The sequence below is a fragment of the Sus scrofa genome, chromosome 1 (assembly GCF_054392235.1).
Source record: "Sus scrofa isolate SSC_HxYL_T2T_F1_AM1 chromosome 1, Sscrofa_HxYL_maternal_Yorkshire_Landrace_v2.0, whole genome shotgun sequence".
NCBI classification, from domain to species: domain Eukaryota; kingdom Metazoa; phylum Chordata; class Mammalia; order Artiodactyla; family Suidae; genus Sus; species Sus scrofa.
The window spans coordinates 169500189-169523646 of NC_139383.1; the positions used below are offsets into that span (position 1 = coordinate 169500189).

General features: G+C 38.7%; 1 protein-coding gene across 7 annotated transcripts in view; it reads right to left on the reverse strand.

Moving 5' to 3' along the window:
- The window catches only part of PHLPP1 (PH domain and leucine rich repeat protein phosphatase 1), a 219298-nt gene that overhangs the window by 54816 nt on the left and 141024 nt on the right, over positions 1 to 23458 (reverse strand). For all 7 annotated transcript variants that reach the window (XM_084977066.1, XM_084977036.1, XM_084977042.1 and 4 more), the window contains 5 exons: positions 11867 to 12013; positions 10759 to 10989; positions 5102 to 5304; positions 2643 to 2703; positions 34 to 129 (listed from right to left, as the gene is read on the reverse strand). In XM_084977066.1, coding sequence (XP_084833192.1) covers positions 34 to 129; positions 2643 to 2703; positions 5102 to 5304; positions 10759 to 10989; positions 11867 to 12013 — 738 coding nt within the window. The remainder of the gene's footprint in view (positions 1 to 33; positions 130 to 2642; positions 2704 to 5101; positions 5305 to 10758; positions 10990 to 11866; positions 12014 to 23458) is intronic.

The window sequence follows — 23458 nt, forward strand, 5'->3', positions numbered from 1 at the left end:
TTGAGATTCTCTAACTGAATTTGTAATACTCACCTTGCAGGAAGCTCACATATTTGATTATGGCCAATATCCAAAACTTCTAGCTTTCGGCCTTCACATACCCATTCAGGCACGTTTTCTAAGCGGTTCCTAGGTGTAAGAATATAAATTTTTTTTCTTTGATTGGAATTTGGCCTAAAATATGGTTCAAAAGTCAAAATAATGTCATAGAATAAAGCTTCAAATGATTATAAATCAGAAGGATATGTGAAGCAAGAGGAATATGATAAGGAGTAAGAAATAAAGAAAAAGCAGGAAATGACACGGTCGCATCATTTGCATTAGATCTAAAGTCTAAAAAAAAGGGCTAGTACCCAGAATTACTATGCTGAAATGTCTATAAACCCATGTAAGTTTAGGGAAAAGATGTCTTCTCAGAAAACAAGCAAATACACATATACATATATATACTTCCAGTCAAATAATCAAATGATATAAAATAGTTTTATTTTCCAATTTGCATTTTACCCTTAACATGAAAAAATTTTCCCAACTCCAGAAGGTATCCTGAGAGCAGAGCATGGACAAATGGAAAAAAATGGCAGCAGTGAAAAGATATACTGACCTATTCAATTACTTGAAAATATTTACTCAGGCATTAGATAGTAATTATAATTCCCAGAAACAAACTAAACTAATGGCAACTTTAATTATTAAGTGAATTAACTACTTCTTAGGTAAATCTACTACATTGAATGTCTCCTTAGTCACAGATGATTAGCTTTTTACCTTCTTTTTAAAATATGTGAAATGACCAGGCACAAAAAAGTCTAAAATGATATGTATGCCATGCCTACAATTCTTTAAAAACAGATAAACAAGTCTGTGAAATGCATGATAAGTGGAACAAGGATTATATTACAGTAAAAGTTTTTGCTATTGTATCAACTTTTCAATTAAAGTATAGAAAAGGCATTATTTTCTCTTCAGTGATTATATAGGTATACACGGTTCTGGCTTTGAAGCTCTGCAGATTAATGCAATTACTTTATTTTAGAGTAATTAACCCTGAAACATCTCAACAAGATAGGAGCATGAAAGTTACCCCTCAGTATAAGCCTCAATATATAGCAATAAAACTTCTCTAAGCGATAAAATAACCTGGAACTTTGAACTTGAGGAGCTCCAAGAACCTAGTGATACTACAAGGAGTGACAGCTCAGTTCCTTTGGGTAATAAAAATACTCACACATGAGGAGAGGAAATACCCAGGGCTATGCGAGGGGAAGCTGAGGTTTTTCTAAGAGAAAGTCCTACAGTTTGGAAGGTGGATGAGGCAGAGCATGTCATAGTGAAGATTTTTGGACATGAGAGTTACAAAAAAAGATAAATAGCATTTAAGTGCAGAATTCAGGAACAAGCACAACATGAGCTTCCAATTCAGTCTCACTTAGGGGCTTCAATGGAAACATTTAACAATTACATCCTGGAAATACAAGAAAAATAGATTCGATCTATGGCTAATTCTTGGAATAAATCTGTCCAAGATATTTGTATGCACCCATGTATGCAAACCTTACTCCTGTAACTCGTATTTAAGTGCTGAAGATAACAAAATCCAAGGCTTACAGAAGAAAAAAAAAAAAAAGAACTTAATCAGGTAGTATTTGACTTGAAGTTCGTTAAACAAAACCATCTAATATGAATTTAGTAGGAAATGTATGTAGCACTACTCAGATAAATTCCTAATAAAATTTTAATTGTAATAATTCTTACTTCACATACTTAACATAATTATAATTGAGAATATTACTAAAATATCTAGTTTTGTGCACTTTTATGACTAAAGGCAAACTTTGCACCTGACAAATTATGAAGCAATTGTATTAGATTTTACTGAATTGAGTTAACAATTGTTATGCTGAAAGAGTCACATATTCCCATGAATGAGGTTGTTCAGAAAAGTCTGGGTTATTACCTCTGGAATTATATTAAAAGTAAGTTTCAATTTACTGTATTGAGATTAATGTCAAATTTGTGCAAATACATGCTTTGGGCCTTCAGGAAAAAGTCTACTATCATATTTGTGGGTACCAGAGTAAATATGACACACAGCAATAATGAATCTGTATAAAAGGTGAGATGGTCAGGCTACTGGCACAAGAGCTGAGAACAGTGGGAGGGCTGTAAGGAAGTCCTACTTTTGGCAGTCTTGGCCACCACTTCTTAAGGGTTCTTGACAAGGAGGAATATGTGCAAAAAGGGGCAAAAATCAAAGAAATACAGCACAATATATATTTCTAATGAAATTAACATCATTTCATGGAAAGATACGAAGATATAGTTAATATAATGAAAGAAATACTGGACCTTCCAGCTAAATGACCCTCAACTGACTACTCTTTCCAAGCACAAGCCTGGCATTCAAATTGGTGTGTCCACTTCAACTCCTTGATTCTTCCGGTGTAAAACTAGAGTATACAAATGTAGTACATATTTTAACTGACAGATATTTACATACATTTTCAGAGGATAAGTAAACACTATTGAGTTTAATTTATATATTTCAAGATACATAAAAAGTCCTTATGCCTAAGTACAGACAGAAGCATCTAAATAATTTTCAAGCAGACCTTTGAGTGCCCTAGAATTTGGCTTCTTACCTTGAAACATCCATATAGGATAGATAATTCGGAACTGGGTAAACATCGAGTTGGACAAGCTCTAGGAGGCAGAAAAAAAATTACCATTCAAGTGACACAGAGACTCTTTTTATACGTAGAATATCATTACTGTGGTTTATTGTCTATTGTTTGTTTAGGTTAGGAAGTACAATACATCCATTTGTTCAACATTGAAACTACAGGAAAAGTACAGAGAACTTCTAATTTAATCACAAGACCTTATTCAGAGACTGAATAAATCACTCATTCTACTTTCCTACCTCCTTCCCATCCACTTACTGTGGCACTCCTCTTGTTATGTATGCTAAGTTTGATCTGCAAGATTAACTATATGAATACTGTGGCCTTTCCCCCCCCCCCCCAAACATTCAGAGTTCCTTCCATAAAACCAAATGTATCCTGGCTTTTACCTTTTTCACTCTTGGCACAGCACTCCTGAGGGTCACAAATCTGAAAGTCCTTCCTCAAAATGCATGAAACGTGATACCACTGCCCACCTAGGGCTTTATTTCTCAGAGATAGTAGTTTGAAGATGTCTTTCTGCTTCTCTAAATACTTAGCAAGTGTTTCACAGGTCCAGCTTCTATCTGGTTGCCTACTCTGGCCCCAGCTAACTGTGAGGGTTCGGGAAGTCTACTTTTGGTGGCAGATCGCTTCTCTTTTCTAGTTTCCTTACTTCCATGGTTTCAGGTACTACCCCTGAGGAGAGTCTTAAATCAACATCTGTAGTCCTGACTGCAAATTCCTACAAGTGCACATGGAAAGCACTTCATTAATCTGGGTTAGTGGAAGAGGGGATTAGTCCACTCGTCTCCCATGAATGCACTCTGCACGCTACTTTCATGTTAACATTCTTAAACCATCATTTCCATCACATGCTTCCTCCACATAGGAATCTCCACTGGTGGAGTTCCCGTCGTGGCGCAGTGGTTAACGAATCCGACTAGGACCCACGAAGTTGCGGGTTTGGTCCCTGCCCTTGCTCGGTGGGTTAACTATCCGGTGTTGCTGTGAGCTTTGGTGTAGGTTGCAGATGCGGCTCGGATCCCTTGTTGCTGTGGCTCTGGCGTAGGCCAGGGGCTACAGCTCCAATTCGTCCCCTAGCCTGGGAACCTCCATATGCCACGGGAGCGGCCCAAAGAAATAGCAAAAAGACAAAAAGACAAAAAAAAAAAAGAATCTCCACTGGTTCTCTGTAACTGACTGGACTAGCTTCAGACCTTTATCATCTGACTCCAAGCCATGCTTCTTGGAAGTACTTCTTACCACTTTCCAGTAGGCACCTATGAGTTCAGAATTCCTCATCTTCTACCATCTGCCCACCAAACCACATTCAGATATGTTCCTCTTCAACACCCACCTCATGCCTCCTGGCTATCCAAATCCTATAACCCTCTGTGACCTGGAGCTATCTGCGGTTTGGTTTGTTTCTCCAGGGAGAAGACAGTAAACTCATTAAAAAAAAACAAAAAACAAAAAACAAATCTATCCTTTAGAATTCTTGCACTATATATAAAACGAAGGCTTGATAAACATTTGCTCAGCTTGTGGTAGTAAATACCTGTTTCCATTCAGTTGTCTGATGGGAGGGAACTGAAGTCTTAAATAAAATAATTATTTACTTATTTTATTTTACTTGATAGTAGTTCATTTTTTTTTTTTTTTTTTTTTTTACTCTTCCCTTTTTAGAACTGCCATGATTTTCAAATTCTAAGAAGGAGATTTTTTTAAAAGGGCCAAGCCTGCGGCATATGGAAGTTCCCAGGCTAGGGGTTGAATCAGAGCTACAGCTGCCGGCCTATGCCACAGCCACCACCACACAGGATCTAAGCAGTGTCTGTGACCTACACCACAGCTCACGGCAATGCTGGATCTTTAACCCACTTAATTAGGCCAGGGATTGAACCCATATCCTCAAGGATACTAGTTAGGTTCTTAACCCACTGAGCCACAATGGGAACTTCAGGAAGATCTTATTAAATGAGTAAGACTTGCTCTGTGATGTCTCTGTGGGTATATAATTTAGGTTTCTTTTAAGGTGAGTTCAGTTGCTGCTGGAGTGTGAAATCTGAGACCTGAATGAAGTCCCTAACAGACCTCCCTTTCACTTTCACTCTCCAGATTTACTATCTTAACAAGGTGGCCCAATAGTTCACCTCCCTCCGCCCTGCTCTGTCCTTGAAGCAGAAGAGCAAAATCACAGGTGGGAATAACCTAACTAAATATCACAATACGAGAAAAACAAGATAGGAACTATAAAATCATCTTTTTGATTTCTTTAAATACCAAACCAACATTCTTCTGTGATGATTTTTATGTAGCAAAATTTGACACTTTTACTAAATGAGGAAAGCAAAATCAAAGTGAGGCAGAGATGATGGCACTGAGTAAATTCTTGGAATCAAAAGAGAAACTTTGTTGTGATCTGTGTTACATACCATTAGAAGAGGCATAGAGTGCTTTTAGGAAATAGCCACAGATGTTTAATGTCACCAGTTGATTCCTTTCACAGTGTAAAACTTCAATATTGTTGAAAACCATAGCATCCAGATCACCAAGCTTATTGTCACGCAAATCAAGCTGAGTGACATGAGGGAGAAAGTCCACTTCATCTGCTATTAGCTTCCTAATTAGGTTCAGTCTTGAGAGGAAAAGGACACAAATAGAAACTATAATTCACTGCAAAGCTATAAATAAATAACCACACCCTAATATGGTGACTAACGAGAAGGACTCAAGTCTCATTATAATCACAGTCCTCCATGAATTCTTTAATCTCTGTATCTGGCTTCTTTAACTGGCCAGATTCTCTAGCTATTTCTAGCTACAAATCCATGAGATCTTAACCTTGACAATATATTCTGAAACACAATTTAGACTATTAAGGCTAGAAGAGAAACATGCATACTGATTTTACTTTAGTTCATTTCAAGAGTAAAAAGAAAAAAATCATTTAATCATTTATTTTCAAAGAATGTGGTTGAAAGAACACAAGACACAAAAGTCAGAATAACCCACTAAGCACACTACAAGCACACTGAATATTTGAGGAAGGAAGAGAGGGTAAGTTAGCAGGTCAATACGCAGTGGTAAAGGACAGAAAAACTTTGGGAAAAAACTGAACGGGAGCCACATATGCACCAGATACGTGTGCAAATATATCTGAATTTTCAGCTGGGGGACCAAGGATTAATTCCCAAACTATCTCCATCTATTAATACTAGTTGAAAGAGCAAAGTGCAGAAACCACTGAAATTTTGCATGTAGGATTCACTAAGAAATTCTAAAACAAAGGACAACAATGAGGATCAACAAGTTCAGAGTAGAGCAGGGCACAGGGAAACACTGACAGTCTCAGTCATGAGAACTAGTTAGCAAAAAGACTGACGTTGCCATGAATGAGCTGCCAAGACAGTAAGTAGTAATGGGGACTAGGAATCAATATAATGAAAACACCTCTAGCTTCAAAATGGAGAAAGAGATGAAAATCTCAACTCCATGTTTGCTATGCTATGTCCAAATCCTTTACAAACAAACAAACAAGAAGCTTCTACTTCTCATTACAAAGCCAACAGAGTGCTGAGATCATACATTTGGTTAGAAGAGTATTACTACGAAGGCTAGAGCTTAGAAAAAGCCAAGTGTTCTCTGCAGTGATGTTCTGTCCTTTGAAAAAATAAAATAAAATGATGTAACTAAGTTTTTAATAGCAGTATCATAAAGCCACTGAAATACAAGGGTGAGTGACAAGATGGCAACAAGCCAGGATTTGTCAACCTGTAAGAACAGCATATGGCCTCTTCAAATGTCCCCAAGGAGAATTTTTTTTTCCTCCTTCTCTTTTCTATTCTAGGTTGTAAGATTAAAAAACTGGCCTCAACCCAGCAATTTGCCTATTTCCAAATGCTCACTAGATTACTAGAATATGTACACAGAACAAAAACAAAAAGAAAAACAAATCTCATTTTGGATATAAGAAGCTACAGGAATTGAAAAAATGTTCCATATTCTCCCTAATCTACACTTTAAATTATCTTCATGTGGCACTATCACTTTCCCAATTGTATTAACACTAACATAATTAAAGGGCTGGTTTAATGAGGAAATGGAAGAATATCTATAATGAAAGGGAGGTTATTCCCATTTTTCACTTTAAATTGCCAGGTCTTACCAGGATGCAAAAACCAAAAGTTTTCAGGCTCACATAATAATACAACTATTTAGGATGAACTTTAAAAGAGGAAAAAGGTAGTGAAAATTTCCTTCCAATAACCTCCTCTAACACAGGCATTTTGTTTATTTCATAAACACTCCCAAGCACTAATGTGCAAGCAGACAGTGTGAAAATGGTCTAGCTCCACTCTGCCACTCAACACTGCATATATGACCTTAAGCAAGTCACTCAAGTCTCCATTAAGTCTAATTCTAACCTGCAAAATGGGGATGACACCTTCTGTGTCCTACGAGGCAGCTGAGAATATGAAATGATGTAGGTGTTGGTGATTTGCAAACGAGAAAAGGCCGCAGTGGTGATGATGACGACGATGACCTATGGCTTTGTGTCAATGAGACATGAATAAAAAAGGTGTCTGTCAACAGATTTAGTAGTTTAGTAAGGAAAATCATATATGCTCCAAAATAGGAAGTATAAAGATACAAGTATGTGATACATGTCATAAATGATGTATAAAATACAGAGGATTTCCATCCTCTGTATTTTATAAAGACGCTATAAAAGCAGCAGCATCTCATGTGAATCCTAAGGGCAGGCAGAAGTCAACAGATGTAACTGGGAGAAGAAAGCAGCCCATGAGGAAGAGCAGAATGGCATCTGGACTGGAGAGAGGAGCCACAGGGTGAGTTTCAGGCATGAGCATAGGAGTCCCGCAGAAGCACAGGGTACATGAGAGGAGTGAGAGTATGACTACAAAGGTGGATTAGTCAATTAATATTCACCAAGTACTGTGCCTACAGAGCAGTAGCACTGGGGACTCCAGGATAAATAAGAACAGTGCTTCTCAAGCAGTGCTTCTCAATCTAGGATGAAGGACCTATTTTCTAAACTTCTAATCCATCACAGACTGAGGTGCAGTCATATGCACACACCAGGACACAGCTCCCCACACAAATGGCTCATCTTTGCCAGTTTGCCACCTCCCACACCAGTCTATTTCGTGTACAATAAGGTGAGTCTGCTTAAAGGAGTCTACTTGGATAGTGTGGCAAAGTCAAGTCATTATATGTTTCTAGGATATTCACTTCTATACATATCTTGTTGTAGAAAAGGTGCAAGCAGTTGGCTTGCTAGCATAGGTTGGGGGACCACACTCTGAGCAGCTCTGAGCTAGAGCCTGATCCTCAAGAGACTCACAGGCTGGTGTGCTGAAACCAGATACGAGAGCTTGAATGTCTTGAACTGGAGACCTGAAGGCTCTAAGCAAGACTGTGCTTGCCATTACAGGCTGTACAATGGAAGCAGACAGCTCAGCTAGGAGACAATAGCAGCAATGAAAAGAAAAACGAAGGGACAAAAAAGTAAAACTAGTGTGAAAGAAGAACTGATGAATCTGGTGGCAGACTAGATATGGGGTCAAAAAGTTTGTGGCTGGATAACCAATGAAGTAGTGTTGATATCAGCAAACACAGGAATCCAGGGGAAAGAACTGGTTGAATAAAGAGGAAATTAAACTCTGCTCCACGTGCAATCTGGATGAGTGTGTCAAGAAGAGAAAGTACGGTAAAATTATCCTGCTGGCAGCTGAAGTGGAATTAATTACAAGAAGAGAAATAAGGATTAGAGAAAGATTGAGTAATATTTAACATGGAGATAAAAGGTAAATGATAAAGTCCTGAGTACAAACAACAGCCATCAAGGCAGAAAACAAAGAGAAGCGACCAAGGAGAAAGACGTGGGTCACATCCATACTTTGCACACAGAAGAGGAAGAGGAATTATTATTATTAACCTGATGTAATATTTCCATCTGAAGGACTGATTAAAAAGTCAATCAATAAAATCAGCCCTCTGCTTATAGAAACCAAGTGAAATTCCCCTTAAATCATTTCACTAGCTTCAATTTAAAATATTAGGCAGAATTATAAGCAAATCTGACCAGATTTCTATCCCCTCAGTTCAGTGGTCTAGAGGGAGGCTTGACATTCAACATCTACAGTGTGCAAAAGCCTATTCTAGTATTTAAATATCCTGTAACTGATCTCATCTAAAAGGATCCAATTAGAACTAGAAATGTCAAGAATTTACAAAGCTCTTAATAAGAACAGTTATTCCCAAACCTATTAGATTGATCTTGTTTGCAATCTAATTCATATCAAGAAAAATGATGCCTTCTTATATGAAGCAAGTAATTCATAGGTCCTCTCCTGCTTGTTACCTGAGGTCAATACAACCATCATTGTACCTCTGAGAGGCTGAATTTAAAAAGGGCTCAAATTCTTGAATATGAAGGTTTTTCTAAACCCAGGTGACTCAAAGGCAAATAATAATAACAATTTAGAAAGTTAACAAGACAAAGTGTTCAGTTCCCTTTCCTGTGACATTCCCAAAAGTTTTCAAAGCACTAATAGACTCTGAACTAAGAGTTCTAGGTCTGCAAACTGCTAACACTTCCCCAGGTGCAAAAGGCTTGATTCCTTTAGAGTGAGGAAAGCTAAAGCCAATCAATTCTCTGTGGGACTGGAATGAATGGGTTCCCTGGGCCAAACCACAAGAATGGAGATGAAAAGGAAGCAAAAGGTGATGCTACTTTATACTGACAAAATTTGACAGGCCCGAGTGAGGGTCTGGAGTTATCACCAGAGAGGAAAGCAGGTAGTAAAGTAAGGAAAGAACCACCAAATGAGGAGATGAAAAGATGCCAAGAATGGCAGCTGAGCAGGGTCCATGAGTAGATGAGAGTTCTCATTTGGTAATAATAACAATATGTAACACTCACTGGGGGTGGGAGGCATTTATTCCTTACAGAACTCTACAAATTAGGCTCTGTTATGAACTCTAATTTAGAGGTGAGAACATAGCTGCACAGAGAAGTGAAATATCTCATCCAACATTTAACGGGGTCATCACTCCCTGAGTAATGAAGAAGTCAGTTTGGTTGAAAAGGTATCAAAACGGGCAATATTAAGGCTTAAGCACAATATATGGCTTTGCAGGAACTCAAGCCCATGATAGGTTCTTGTTTTTTCCTTAACAAAGAGAAATTCTGGCTGGCTTCCTCCTCGTGTACCGGTTCTTTGTGCATTAGAAAGCAAACTGGACTTTACACACTAAGGGATGATTACTAGGCATCTGTGATGTAGCAAGGATTGCGTCAGTGGTTCTCAGTTGGAGTTTAGTGTGATCAGCATTCACAATGCAGGCTCCCTGATCTTGCAAGGGATAGGAGGTTACAGCCAAAGTTGGTCCTAACAAGAGATTATGAGTTTTATATATTTTTGTAAAGAACAAGTAAACTAAGGGCAGAGCCATCTGGACAGAGAAAGAAAATTAAAATAAGTTAAATAATAAATTTAATGAATACATTATATTAAATTAAGGAAGCCAAGGAAATCAAAAAGAATTAAGAGAGATGCTCTGTGATGTCAATTGCCTCAAGCCACAGAAAAGGAGGACGAAGTCTAGGCCATACCACCCTGAACGCACCTGATCTTGTCTGATTTCAGAGGCTAAGCAGAGCTGGGCCTGGTTAGTACTTAGATGGGAGAAAAGGAAGACTAAGAAAAATAGCCACTTTGCTTTCAATGATAAGGTTTTCATCCACCATAAACAGCTCTCCCTGACTCAATAGCCCTATTGATTCATGCTAATTAAAACTGAGCTCAAATTTGCAAAACCAGCCAAGACCTTCAAGATAATGGTCACTCTCCACTAAGAAAAAAATTTTAAACAAGTTTCAGGTATGAGCAGACCCTACTATTAATCATTATTCTTCCCTCTGGGCAAAAACAGAAAAGTGGGCCCTGATGGCAACTAACTAGCCTGCTTGCCTTGACAGAAGAATGCCACCAAAAGGGCTATAACCTACCCCCCAAATATAAGCCAGCCACTCAAATGGGGTATATTTCTTTAAAATGATTACCTTAGGTCCACATGTTTAATGTGAGGCATTTTTCGTAAAGCCTGTAGCCTAAGAGTCTCCATACAGTTTCCAGACATACAAAGCTTATCCACAGCAGTCAATTTCTCCAATACCTCCGGAATGTCAGTGAATTCATTGAAAGAAAGACCAAGATAACTAAGCTGATGTATGTTCTCCAACTCAGCAGGAAGAGTCTGAAGAAAGTTTCCATCCAACAAAAATGTCTGTAAGCTATTAAAGAAAACATAAGCATTATAAAGAAAATGTGTAAATTTTACATTTTTGTTATTAACATACGGGTTCCATAAGTAGAGATCATATTACTAGAAAAAGAAAACACAGTATCCTTCACAAAATGCTAAGGGCAGGGCCTGAGGCAGTAACACACCAGAGAGAAAAGATGAGATAAGCATCTTAATCTTTTATTAAAAATGAAAATTATGACCAATTTTCTCAGCTTGGATAGGCATAGATAGGAAAAATGCTAGCTGACTGCAATGTGAATCAGCCCAAATATCCATCTCTCATTGTCATTAAAAAAATTAAGCTTCTAGGAGATCCCATTGTGGCTCAGTGGTTATCGAATCTGACTAGGAACCATGAGGTTGCGGGTTCAATCCATGGCCTTGCTCAGTGGGTTAAGAATCCGGTGTTGCCGTGAGCTGTGGAGTAGGTTGCAGACGCGGCTCAGATTCTTTCTTGCTGTGGCTCTGGCATAGGCTGGCGGCTACAGCTCTGATTAGACCCCTAGCCTGGGAACCTCCATATGCTGCAGGAGCGGCCCTAGAAATGGCAAAAAGACAAAAAAAATAAATAAAAAAATAAATAAAAAATAAACTTCTAAGTCTTAGAATTCAACATAACTCAGAAAATGAGAAAGTAACCCCTCTGCTCATATTTATACACATTCATCTGCAGGGCAGTTCTAAACCAGGACACTGAATTTTTTATAAGATTCTGAAGTATAGGAGCTCATAAAGGAACTCTACACAAGAGCATGATCTCTATAGTTGGGGCCAAGGTTTATAAGACCAACATAAGAACGATCCCAGTGCAGCTCCTGGGGGGCTTCTGAGGGATGCTCTGCAGTGGGGTTCAAAGTACCTACTTGTGCATGACTCCGACGGCGGCTGGCACTGTTTGCAGGGCATTGCAGGACACATTCAGCTCGGCCAGGGTTGGAATATTGCAGACTGCTAATGGGAAGTCCCCTAAATGATTATTGGAAAGGTTAAGACTCTTCAACTTGGTGAACCTATTATAATAAAACAAAACAAAAGGAAAGAAAAGATAAATGTCATATAGGCAAAACATTAACGTGATTTTTGTACAGCCTTAGAGACAATCTAGCTGAACTCTAATTCAGCTGAGCAGAAAATGGAGCCCATAGAGGGTAAGGGAACACAGCAGGTCTGGAGTGCACATCTTCAGGCTCTAAGGCCAGTGTTATACCTAAAATATAAACATTATATTTAAAAACAGACATCACTCTGAAACAAAGTGGAATATTTGAGGAGGTGAGTTTGCCAGAGTGCATTTCTTAGCTTCACCTTAATCAACACACGTGTGAGTGATACCAGAGAGGAAAGAAAAGAACACAGATGTAGTTCTTTGGAATTTTTGTTATCCCAGGCAAGTTAAGAACTTTTCTGCTTCACTTCTCTCAAGTCAAAACCTGAAATAATAAATACTTGACAGTTTATCACAACCCCACTCTCTCTAAGGTAAACGGTTTTGTGTTCCAAACTGGAGAACCAATGACCACTCGTCAATCTCAGTCCAACACATGATCCTGCTAACCACACACCCTTCCTGGAAAAGCTCTTCTCATCTCACTCTAACCACATTTTCCTCACCTCGCCTCTTCCTAGTTCTCTCCAAACCTTTTCTCCCTGTTTCCCTCTTTTTCCTTCCTCATCTCCTCTTGCCTACCCAATGGTTAGATATTCCTCCCAGACTTGTTCTTTATCAGTTTCTTTTCTCTCTTTACATTGTTTTCCTTGGAAACCATGTGACTGCTGCATGGACAACTTTCTCGAGCCCATCATCACACACCATCTCCTCTCTTGACCTACCCTACAACATTTCCAGTCCAAAATTGAACTTACCATCTTTATCCCAGACCAGCACTTCCTCCTATTCTATTTTTGCTAATGGCTCTTTCATTTTCTCAGTTGTCCAAGCAATTAAAGCAATTCAAGAAGTCATCTGTAACATCGAGGGCACTTCTCTGTGCATTCTTTTTTTCTTCTTCTGCTTTTTAGGGCCACACCCACGGCATATCGAGGTTCCCAGGCTATGGGTCCAATAGGAGCTATAGCTGCTGGCATACACCACAGCCACAGCAACATCAGATCTGAGCTGCGTCTGCAACCTATACCACAGCTCACAGCAACACTGCATCCTTAACCCACTCAGCGAGGCCAAGGATCGAACCTGTAACCTCATGGTTCCTAGTCAGATTTGTTTCCACTGCGCCAAGATGGGAACTCCCTCTGTGCATTCTTACAGTGGGCCCACTGCCAACCTCTACACATTTTCTATTTGAGATGAGAATCAGATTAGTTATTGCATTATGCCATTTTTTTTAAACTGGCCAAGCCTATATACCAGGCAATATACACTATACCCAGAATAGCCATACACATCTTAAAAATAAACCCAATTCAATCTAATCAGTATTTTAAAAAACTGCCATGTGACATCTTTGTTGAATTCTATAATACAAAATTGTAAAGCTTTGTTCTAAATAGCCATATACATTTTATCCTAAATAGAAAGCTAACACTGTATCTATTTGACAGGTTGACAGATGCTTTCCTGGATGACAGAATATAGATCTAATAGAATTTTAAATTAAAAAAAAAAATTTAAGGGGAGTTCCCGTTGTGGCGCAGTGGTTAACGAATCCGACTAGGAACCATGAGGTTGCGGGTTTGGTCCCAGCCCTTGCTCAGTGGGTTAACGATCAGGCGTTGCCATGAGCTGTGGTGCAGGTCGCAGACGCGGCTCGGATCCCGCGTTGCTGTGGTTCTGGCGTAGGCCAGTGGCTACAGCTCGGATTCGACCCCTAGCCTGGGAACCTCCATATGCCGTGGGAGCGGCCCAAGAAATAACAAAAAAAAGACAAAATAAAATAAAATAAAATAAAAAATAATTATAAAAAAAATTTAAGAACTACTGTTAAACCTGAATTATCATTTTAAAACTTGTTTTGATATAACACAAGGAACTATATCCAATATTCTGTGATAACTTACATGGGAAAAGAATCTGAAAAAAATGGGTACGTATATACGTATAACTGAATCACGTGATGTACAACAAAAATTATCACAAACTGTAAATCAACTATACTTCAATAAAACTTAAAAAGAGAAAAAGAAAAATTGTTTTATATTTTTATCATTTGATCCATTAGTCCTTCTTAAAACAAAGAATGCTTATCCTTTATTCTGATCATCTATGATCTATCCAACACAAGCTTGAATCATAGGCTATTTGTCCTAGCCTAGGGGTTCTCCAAATATAGTTGGGGGACCCTGGAATAGGTTCTTGAGATCCTTTCAGGAGATTCCCAAGGTGAAATCTATTTTCTTAACAATCTGTCATTTGCCTTTTGTTACTCTTATTTTTTCCAAGTGTTCAGTAGAGATTTCCAGATGCTACATGTCTTTGTGATAGCACACCCGATTAGAAGCAGAAACAGACATGAGAATCCAACTATATTCTATTAAGCTAGGTGTTAAAAGAATTGCTAAAATATAAAACAATGACATTCTTCTCCCTACTTTTTTGTTTTTTAGAAGATATTTTTTCACAAAAAAGTGTTGACATGTTAACAAGAATTGGGTTGTTTTTCTAAATGAATTACTATATATTAAAATATTTCTTAGTTTAAATTTCTAATACAGTAAATGTCAATAGTTTAATTCACAGAAATAAAAACTGCTCAGAGTCCTCAATTGTTCTTGTGTGTGTGCTTTTTAGGGCCACACCCATGGCATATGGAGGAGGTTCCCAGGCGAGGGGTCAAATTGGAGCTACAGCTGCTGGCCTACAACAGCAATGCTGGATCCTTAACCCACTAATCGAGGCCAGGGACGGAACCCACAACCTCATGGTTCCTAGTCAGATTCGTTTCCCCTGAGCCATGACAGGAACTCCAGAGTCCTCGATTCTTGAGAGTTTAAAGGAGTCCTGAAATAGGGCTGCCAGATAAAATACAGGACAACCAGTTAAATCTGTATTTCAGACAAACAACAAATAATTTTTTAGTATGTCTCCAATGCGACATGGGACATATTTGTGCTAATAGACATATATATATATATATATATATATATATACGTGCACACATACAAACATATTCTTTGCTTTTCTGAAATTCAAATTTAACCAGATGCTTTTTTTTCTTCTAAATCTAGTAACTCTATCCTGAAATACATAAAAACTGCTGTTCTAGTCCAAACAAAAACAGCACCCTACTTTCTAGATTTGTTTCTTCATTTGGCAGAACTGGCCACTGTTTTAAAATATGCATTCAATTAAACTGAACTTTAAAAAATAAGTTCTTCTAGGAAGGGAAAAACCCTTAGACGTTATCTAACACAAGACAAAAAGAAAGTGGAAGCATATGGCTTTTGTTAAAGTATCTGTCAAAACAGGGGGAAAAAAGATATATTCATCTATGCAAACAAATTTACTAGGACCACACCACACCTAAGAAGAAAGGAAAGCAGTAGCGAGCTGAATGATTAAAGGGAGTTGACAAGCTTAACTAAAAGAAGGAAAAAAAAACAAAAAACAAACAAACAAACAAAAAACCTCTTAATAAGCACAGGCCAAATGCTGTACTCCTTTCCCCTAGAGCTGTACTGTCTGGTACAACATCACTAGACTCAGGTGGCTACTGAGCACCTGAAATGGGGCTAGTCCAAATTGACATGTAATTAATTATAATCAATTGACTATAAAATATACACTGGATGTCAAAGACTTAGTACAAAAAAGGGTATAAACTTTTTTAGAACTCATAATTTCGACTGATATATTCAATTAAATAAGATACATCATTAAAATTAATTTCACCTGCATCTTTTAATGTGGCTACCAGAAAATTTAAGAGTACTCATGTGGCTTGCATTATATTTCCATTACAGAAGCACTCTCTCCATACTAAAAGCAAGCAGGATCCTGGAATTCCCTGCCCAAGTGACATCAGATCTGATTTCAGTGCTTGTGTGGGCCTCTTCCCTGCGCCCACCCTCCCATAACTTATGCACTCACAGGCCCCAGGAGTGAGCAGAGCTGGGACACACAGGCTGTGTGCTCACAGTCCTGCAGGAAGAGGCACAGATAAAGCTGGAGATGGGAAAAGAAGAGATTCGTGCCACTGAGCCAGCTTTCTCTGTGCTGCCATATCCAGTGCGAATCCAAGGGGTCTGAGGATTCTCAATTTGAATCTAGAGGTCATTATAAAAATATATTTGTCAAGACAGGAGGAGAGGATGTATTTTATTTAACAGTTCATTAGCTTAAATATAACTTAAGTATTTAGATAAGTAGCAGAGGGCCTTCATTTATACTTTTTCCCTAGACCACATATTTAAAGGATGATTCTGATTTATAAGTATCTTAAGTTTCTCTCACTCCTTCTCCACCTCCTTTGTACTTAGCCCTGCACAGCCCATCCCCCAAATTCTTCCCAGAAAAGAACACAGTGTTCAGCAGACTTGTTTAGCAAACAAAGCATGGATTGTTTCTGAGAAGTCCAGTTCTTGATCAGAACACATTAAAACTCATCTGCTTTGGAAAATCCAACCCTTAGCCTTCTTAGAGGTTCACTTTTTCTTTATGTATGTGGAAAGGAGTCAAATTACAGGCGTCTGCCAATTAAAACACCCCTTCCTAGAAAAATAAGAGTAAGGTCCACCTAGAATCCACTTCACTCTGGTCTTAAAATGGATGAAACAGATACCAGAAGGCAATATTTAAGTTGAGTGATAAGAGATCAAAGTGGGAAGTGGATGACCTTTCCTACTTTTACCTTCATTCAAAAAGAATGCAAAGGAGAGTCAGGTGACAGAAGTCTCTATGTCTCCTACAAAATAAGGGACCTTTTAGCTCTGTCATGCTAACAGGTGAGGCAGAAAAGCTATCCAATGTGCACAGACCCAGATTCTAAAATAAAGCTTGGCTGGCTTTGGGAAAATGCATATTTGGTGAAATTTTTTTTTTGTCTTTTGTCTTTTGAGGGCCACACCCGAGGCATATGGAGGTTCTCAGGCTAGGGGTCTAACTGGAGCTACAGCTGCTGGCCTACGCCAGAGCCACAGCAACATCAGATCCAAGCCGTGTCTGCAACCTAAACCACAGCTCATGGCAACGCCAGATCCTTAACCCACTGAGCAAGGCCAGGGATTGAACCGGCAACCTCATGGTTCATAGTCGGATTCATTTCCGTTGCGCCGACAGGAACTCCAGGTGAAATATTTTTAAAAATTTTATTTTTAAAATTAATTTTACAGTTCTTAAACCTTAAGATGAAGTTACATTATATTCACTCAGGCTACAGATATTTCCTCACAGCTATTCAATATAGGTAAGTCAAAGAGAATCAGAGCATCACAAAATTTAAAGTGAATAAAAATTATTTTAATGATGATTGCAATAATTACAGCTGTCAATTCAGCAGTAACAAGAAATTATTCTTTTGAAAATGATTCTTTTTGATGCTTTAGAAACTAAGGACAAGAAACGGTGTGTTTGGGTTTTTTGGTGTTTTTTTTTTTTTTTTTTCCTTCCTTTTTTGTCCATGCCTGCAACATGTGGAAATTCCCAGGCGAGGGACTGAGCCCACACCACAGCAGTGATCAGAGCTGCTGCAGTGACAGTGCCAGATCCTTAACTTGCTGCACCACAAGGGAATTCCAGGGTGGTTTGTTTTTTAAAAAAACACCTATTATAGGTATGCACACATACTCAGTGCCAAGGCTAAAGAAAGTTGCTTAAAGTGGATATATCTTCCTTGTTTCTCAGGGTTAATAAAAGTGAGAATAGAAGGGGCCTTTCTTTTCCCAAGTTCATAGACAAACCAGGCTCAGAGAAATTGTTTACTATCACATCCAACTTGAATCTACTGCCTTTCAATATCAGTACTACTTTTCTTTTACTACATTTTATTAGAGAGTTAAATGTAAATAAATATCAATTACTAATAATTCTAAATCAAAGGTCAAAGAACAGCCTCAGGGTAGTGTGTGGAAAGCATTCCTTTTTTACTTTCACTTCTCCCTATAGAGGGTGGCATTAATGGGCCTGGAGGACAATGAATATATTAAACACTATGTACATTTATCTTCAAACAAATTCAGGCATAGCCGGGCTCTCCCAAACTACTCAACAACCTAAAAAGACTGACTTCACTTTCCAGAGCAAAGAAAAGACATAAAACTCATGTTCATTTGTTCTATAACAGAGTTGGGAGGAGGAAAAGAACTCAACATTTATCTAGTCTAACAAAGAGAAATCCTAATTATTTCTTAAAATGAAGTCACACAGCACAGTATTATATTTAGCCAATGGCAGTGGCCACTGTGAGTGTTTAGAACTCATGTCTGACTTAATCCAAAGTTTCAGAGCACACTTCTTTTTTTTTATATCGGTGTCACAAAAGAGTATGTATCCACTAAATAACATCTGGTAATCTACAGAGACAAAAACCTTTAATTGTGTTAGATCGCAAAGAAACACTGAAGTCCCTTGCAAAACCAGGTATCCTGAGGGCCATTTAACAAAGTTCATGATTATTTGCAAAGGGTGGGAGCCTTGAGATGAGAGAAGGTCAGAAGTGGGGACAGTGGTGAAATGGAGTTGATAATATCACTGCTCTAAGAAAATACTGACATTTCTTCCATTCTACTGTACTTAACAGTATGAAACAAAAGTATAGGAGTTAAAGATACTCCACATAGACACAAAATGTGCTCAATTCCCCACGGGTTTGATCTATTAGTATTCATACCTTTTCCTTTCTTTCTCCAACTTCACAGCCATAACTAATTAACAGCAGAGCAGGAATAGCATACACCTTAAAGCTGCTCCTGAGGGAACAGCAAACATTAGTTTTGTCCTTGCACTTGCCTAGCTTCCCTTTTAATCTAAACAGCAGTATACCATGCTAACATACCATGGCCTACACTTAACTTCAAATGGATTTTTTTCCCTCAATCACTACATTTCCAGGCATAATCTTCCAAGCTACTCTCTGAAGTAAATCATTTAACTCAACAAAAAGGAAGAGCTCTTACTCTTTGCTCAAGAACCACATTCATTCATCCAACTTTCCTATCTCTATTATGTGGACATATATAGTTTTTAAAACAGATCCATCAGCTTATTTCATTCTGGCCTCTAAAGAAATGACTTGGGGGAGTTCCTGTCGTGGCCCAGTGGTTAACTAATCTGACTAGGAACCATGAGGTTGCGGGTTCGATCCCTGCCCTTGCTCAGTGGGTTAAGGATCCAGCGTTGCTGTGAGCTGTGGTGTAGGTTGCAGATCCTGCATTGCTGTGGCTCTGGTGTAGGCTGGTGGCTACAGCTCCTATTAGACCCCTAGCCTGGGAACCTCCATATGCCGCAGGAGCGGCCCAAGAAATGGCAAAAAGACCAAAAAAAAAAAAAGAAAAAAAAGAAAAAAAAGAAATGACTTGGGAGCAAGTGCTCCTTAAAAAATAAGCCACGGAGTTCCCGTCATGGCGCAGTGGTTAACGAATCCGACTAGGAACCATGAGGTTGCGGGTTCGGTCCCTGCCCTTGCTCAGTGGGTTAACGATCCGGTGTTGCCGTGAGCTGTGGTGTAGGTTGCAGACACGGCTCGGATCCTGCATTGCTGAGGCTCTGGTGTAGGCCGGTGGCTACAGCTCCGATTCGACCCCTAGCCTGGGCATCTCCATATGCCGTGGGAGCGGCCCAAGAAATAGCAAAAAGACAAAAAAAAAAAAAAAAAAAAAGCCATGTTTTCTAAGGACAAGGAAGAAAAAGTAAATGTTCTAAGATATCATAGTTGAGAAAAATAAACACACATACGCCATCAATTCTCACACACATCACAGTTCTGGGCTTGCTTTGTCATGGTCATCGTGTTAATCTTTCCTCCTTTCCCAGCATTTATTATCCACTCAATTTATCTACACTCTAAAATTTATGTATGAGGTTCTTTTTGCATCTGAGTTAAAGGCAAATGCTATATATAGCTTTATACATTTAGGTTAGCAAAACCAAATAAATAGCATAATGACTATCTGGAGACATTAGCTTTAAATCCATCTAAATCTTTAGTAATCCAGGAACTAAAGGCAAAGCACTAGGAAAACCTGACTGTAAAATAAAATGACAGTATCATGGAATTAGTTCTATTTTTAAACATATTCCAAATGTGCTTAAATTGAGTGTCACATCCTACACTCATGAAGAGGAAACCATATTTGTCTTAATAAGTCAAAGAAAAATCAGCATTACTTTTTGGAGTTATTATTATTCCCCAAAGTGGATCAATTAAAAAAAAAAAAAAAGATTTCCATGGTGACCAGATTTCTGTTTCATAGAAACAGTCTGAGTTTAACTTGCTTTTTTTCCCTGGGCGGGGGGCATTAATCACACTTTGGAAATGAATGAAGGACTTGCTTGAAGGCTAGAGCTGTAAGCCTAGCTCCAGGCTTAGCCCCCTGCTTTCTGCTAATTATTAATTATGAAAAGCAGGATCCCTCATGGTCTGAAGAGGCTGCACTTAACACTATATCAGCTTTTAGAGAAAACCTACTTTTATTTGGTTATCAAACTAATATGTATTCATTTTGACAAGTCAAACTCTAAAAGCACGTAAAGAGATTAACAGTTTCTTCTACTTCCTTCCAAATCCCATCCTCCTGAGATAACCAGTGTCCAGAGTTTAGCGTATATTCTTCCAAAGCTTTTCCTTATAAAACACATATGTGCATAAAGAAGAGATAACCTCCTTCCTTTATTTATTTATTTATTTATTTGGTCTTTTTAGGGCTGCACCTGCTACATTTGGAAGTTCCCAGGCTAGGGGCTGAATTGGAGCTACAGTTGCTGATGTAGGCCACAGCCACAGCAACGCCAGATCCGAGCTGCATCTGTGACCTACACCACAGCTCACGGCAATGTCAGATCCCTGACGCACTGAGTGAGGCCAGGGATCGAACAGGCATCCTCATGGATACCAGTCGGTTTCATTACTGCTAAGCCACAATAGGAACTCCTCCTTCCCTAGTTTTTGAGTGGGGTTACACCACTCACTTCTCTTCTACAACTTCTTTTCTCATTAATACAAAGAAATCATCTGAGTCAGTACATTAAAATCTAACTCACTCTTTTGACAGCTGCCTAATACACAGAGTACAAATGTGCCACCATTTATTCCGTCTCGCTAGTGACTGACATTGAGTACTTCCAGTTTTTTTGCTATTAGAAATGATTCAGGAGTTCCCATCGTGGTACAGCGGAAACGAATCCGACTAGGAACAATGGGTTTGCAAGTTCGATCCCGATCCTTGCTCAGTGGGTTAAGGATCTGGCGATGCCATAAGCTGTGGTTTAGGTTGCAGACACAGCTTGAATACCGAGTTGCCGTGGCTGCAGTGTAGGACGACAGCGATAACTCCGACTGGACCCCTAGCCTGGGAACCTTCATATGCTGCAGGTGCGGCCCTAAGAAGACAAAAAAAAAAAAGACCAAAAAGAAATGATTCAGCCTATCTGCACATCAATGATTTTACTTTACTGTATTTATGGGTGCCCACTGCCATTCATAATTCTGAAACCTGACAAACTCTAAAAATTCAGATTTTTCTTTGATTCATTTGGTGGCAAAATAATCTAAATTGATGTGATTATTCATCTGTTCTCTTTATAAATAAGAATGTGTTTGCTTATGGAGAGCTGTCCCAAACCTTAAGGGAGATGTTAAATAATACACAGCATATGCACTGTATTACATTTAATAACCTGAAAATTTCTGAAATCTGAAACACAAATGGCTTCAAGAGTTTTGGATAAGGGACTATGAACCTGTATTTCTAAAGGTATAACTGATGAGTCTAAGAGTAAGTACAATTTAAATTTTTTTTAATTAAAAAATTTTAAAGGTTACTTTCCATTTATAGTTATTACAAAATATTGGCTATCATCCTCATGTTGTACAATACATCCTTGAGCCTATCTTATACCCAACAGTATGTATCTCCTGATCTTCTACCCTCATATGTAAATTTTAATACACAACATGGCCAAATTACCAAAAAGTTATGGAGATTTCATATGCCCAATCAGTCATGCAGGAGAGTTTCTTTCCATGCTACCTTCACTAGTATTTAATGTTAGCATCCTTTCCATTGTTAATATAATGGATGAAAAGTTGTATCACGACATTTCAGATGATATTTCTCAATGAAGTTCATCTTTTTTTAAAAAAAATATTTACTCATTAATTAATTCATTTCTTCATTCATTCATTCACTCATTCAATTTTGGCCACAGTGTACAGTGGCTTCATGTGGGATCTCAGTTTCCAGACCAGGGACTGAATCGAGGCCACAGCAGTGAAGGCCTAACCACTAGACCACTGGGGAACTCCCAAGTTCATCTTCTTTGAAATACACATTCATATTCTTTGCCCCTTTTTCTACTAGGCTGTTGGTCTTTTACTTGTAACTTTGTAGGAGCTCCCTAAATACTATGTGTCACCTGGTATCATATATTGCATGTGTGTCACACAACACTCCAGCCTACAGTTTCGTTTTTCCTACTCTGTAACTGCTGATTTTAGCCACACACTAATTTTATTTTTTATTTGTTCAAATTTGGCAATTTTTTTCCTTCATGGAGTCTATGTTTTTCACCTTGCTTAAGAAGGTCCTCTTACTCTACCCCAAAGTGGCACAAATGTTCTCCTATACTTCTGATAAGGATAGAGTAGGCACAGATGGTTATACAAGTCCCAGCAGGGGATCACAGACAAAGAGGGAAACCTGGGACATGTTGGGAAACCACTGTTACGTTGAAGAAAGCCATCAGAACAAGGCAAGCTTGCTTAACAAGTGGAGGTGGAGAATTACCTCAGGACATTGGGTGGGGATGGGATGAGGCCTGCATTCAGATCAAGAGTTTGAAGGGGGCCCTTACCAGATACTAGGGAGGTGGTACTACTACTCCTACAAAGGAAGAGGCGGGCCTCTCAAACACCCTCCCTCCCCCCATGATAAAACTGTGGTCCAACTGTGGTCCACCAGAGCATTGGGCAGAGCTTCTTTGCCTGTCTGTTCGCATCTCTCACAAGCGTCCCTTGCCTATCACTTTGTCTCTCACTAAATTCCTTCTGCACGGAGGCATAAAGAATCTGAACCTCAGTGAGCCCAGATGCAGAGTGAATAATTCTAATTTAAAACCGTGGGTTCAAGTCCCAATCTGGCTTTTGGCTAGGTTCTAGTCCCAGCACGTGGGTTCAAGTCTCAATTTGTGTTCTGGCTAGGTTCAGGGCATTAGTGCTGTCAGTTTCACTTCTAATGTGCACATATTTTATTTTTTACATTTAGATCTTTATTTCATCTGACATTTTATGTTAATAGAGAACTATGTATTTTTGGTAGCTAATTATGCTAATGCCATTTATTAAATA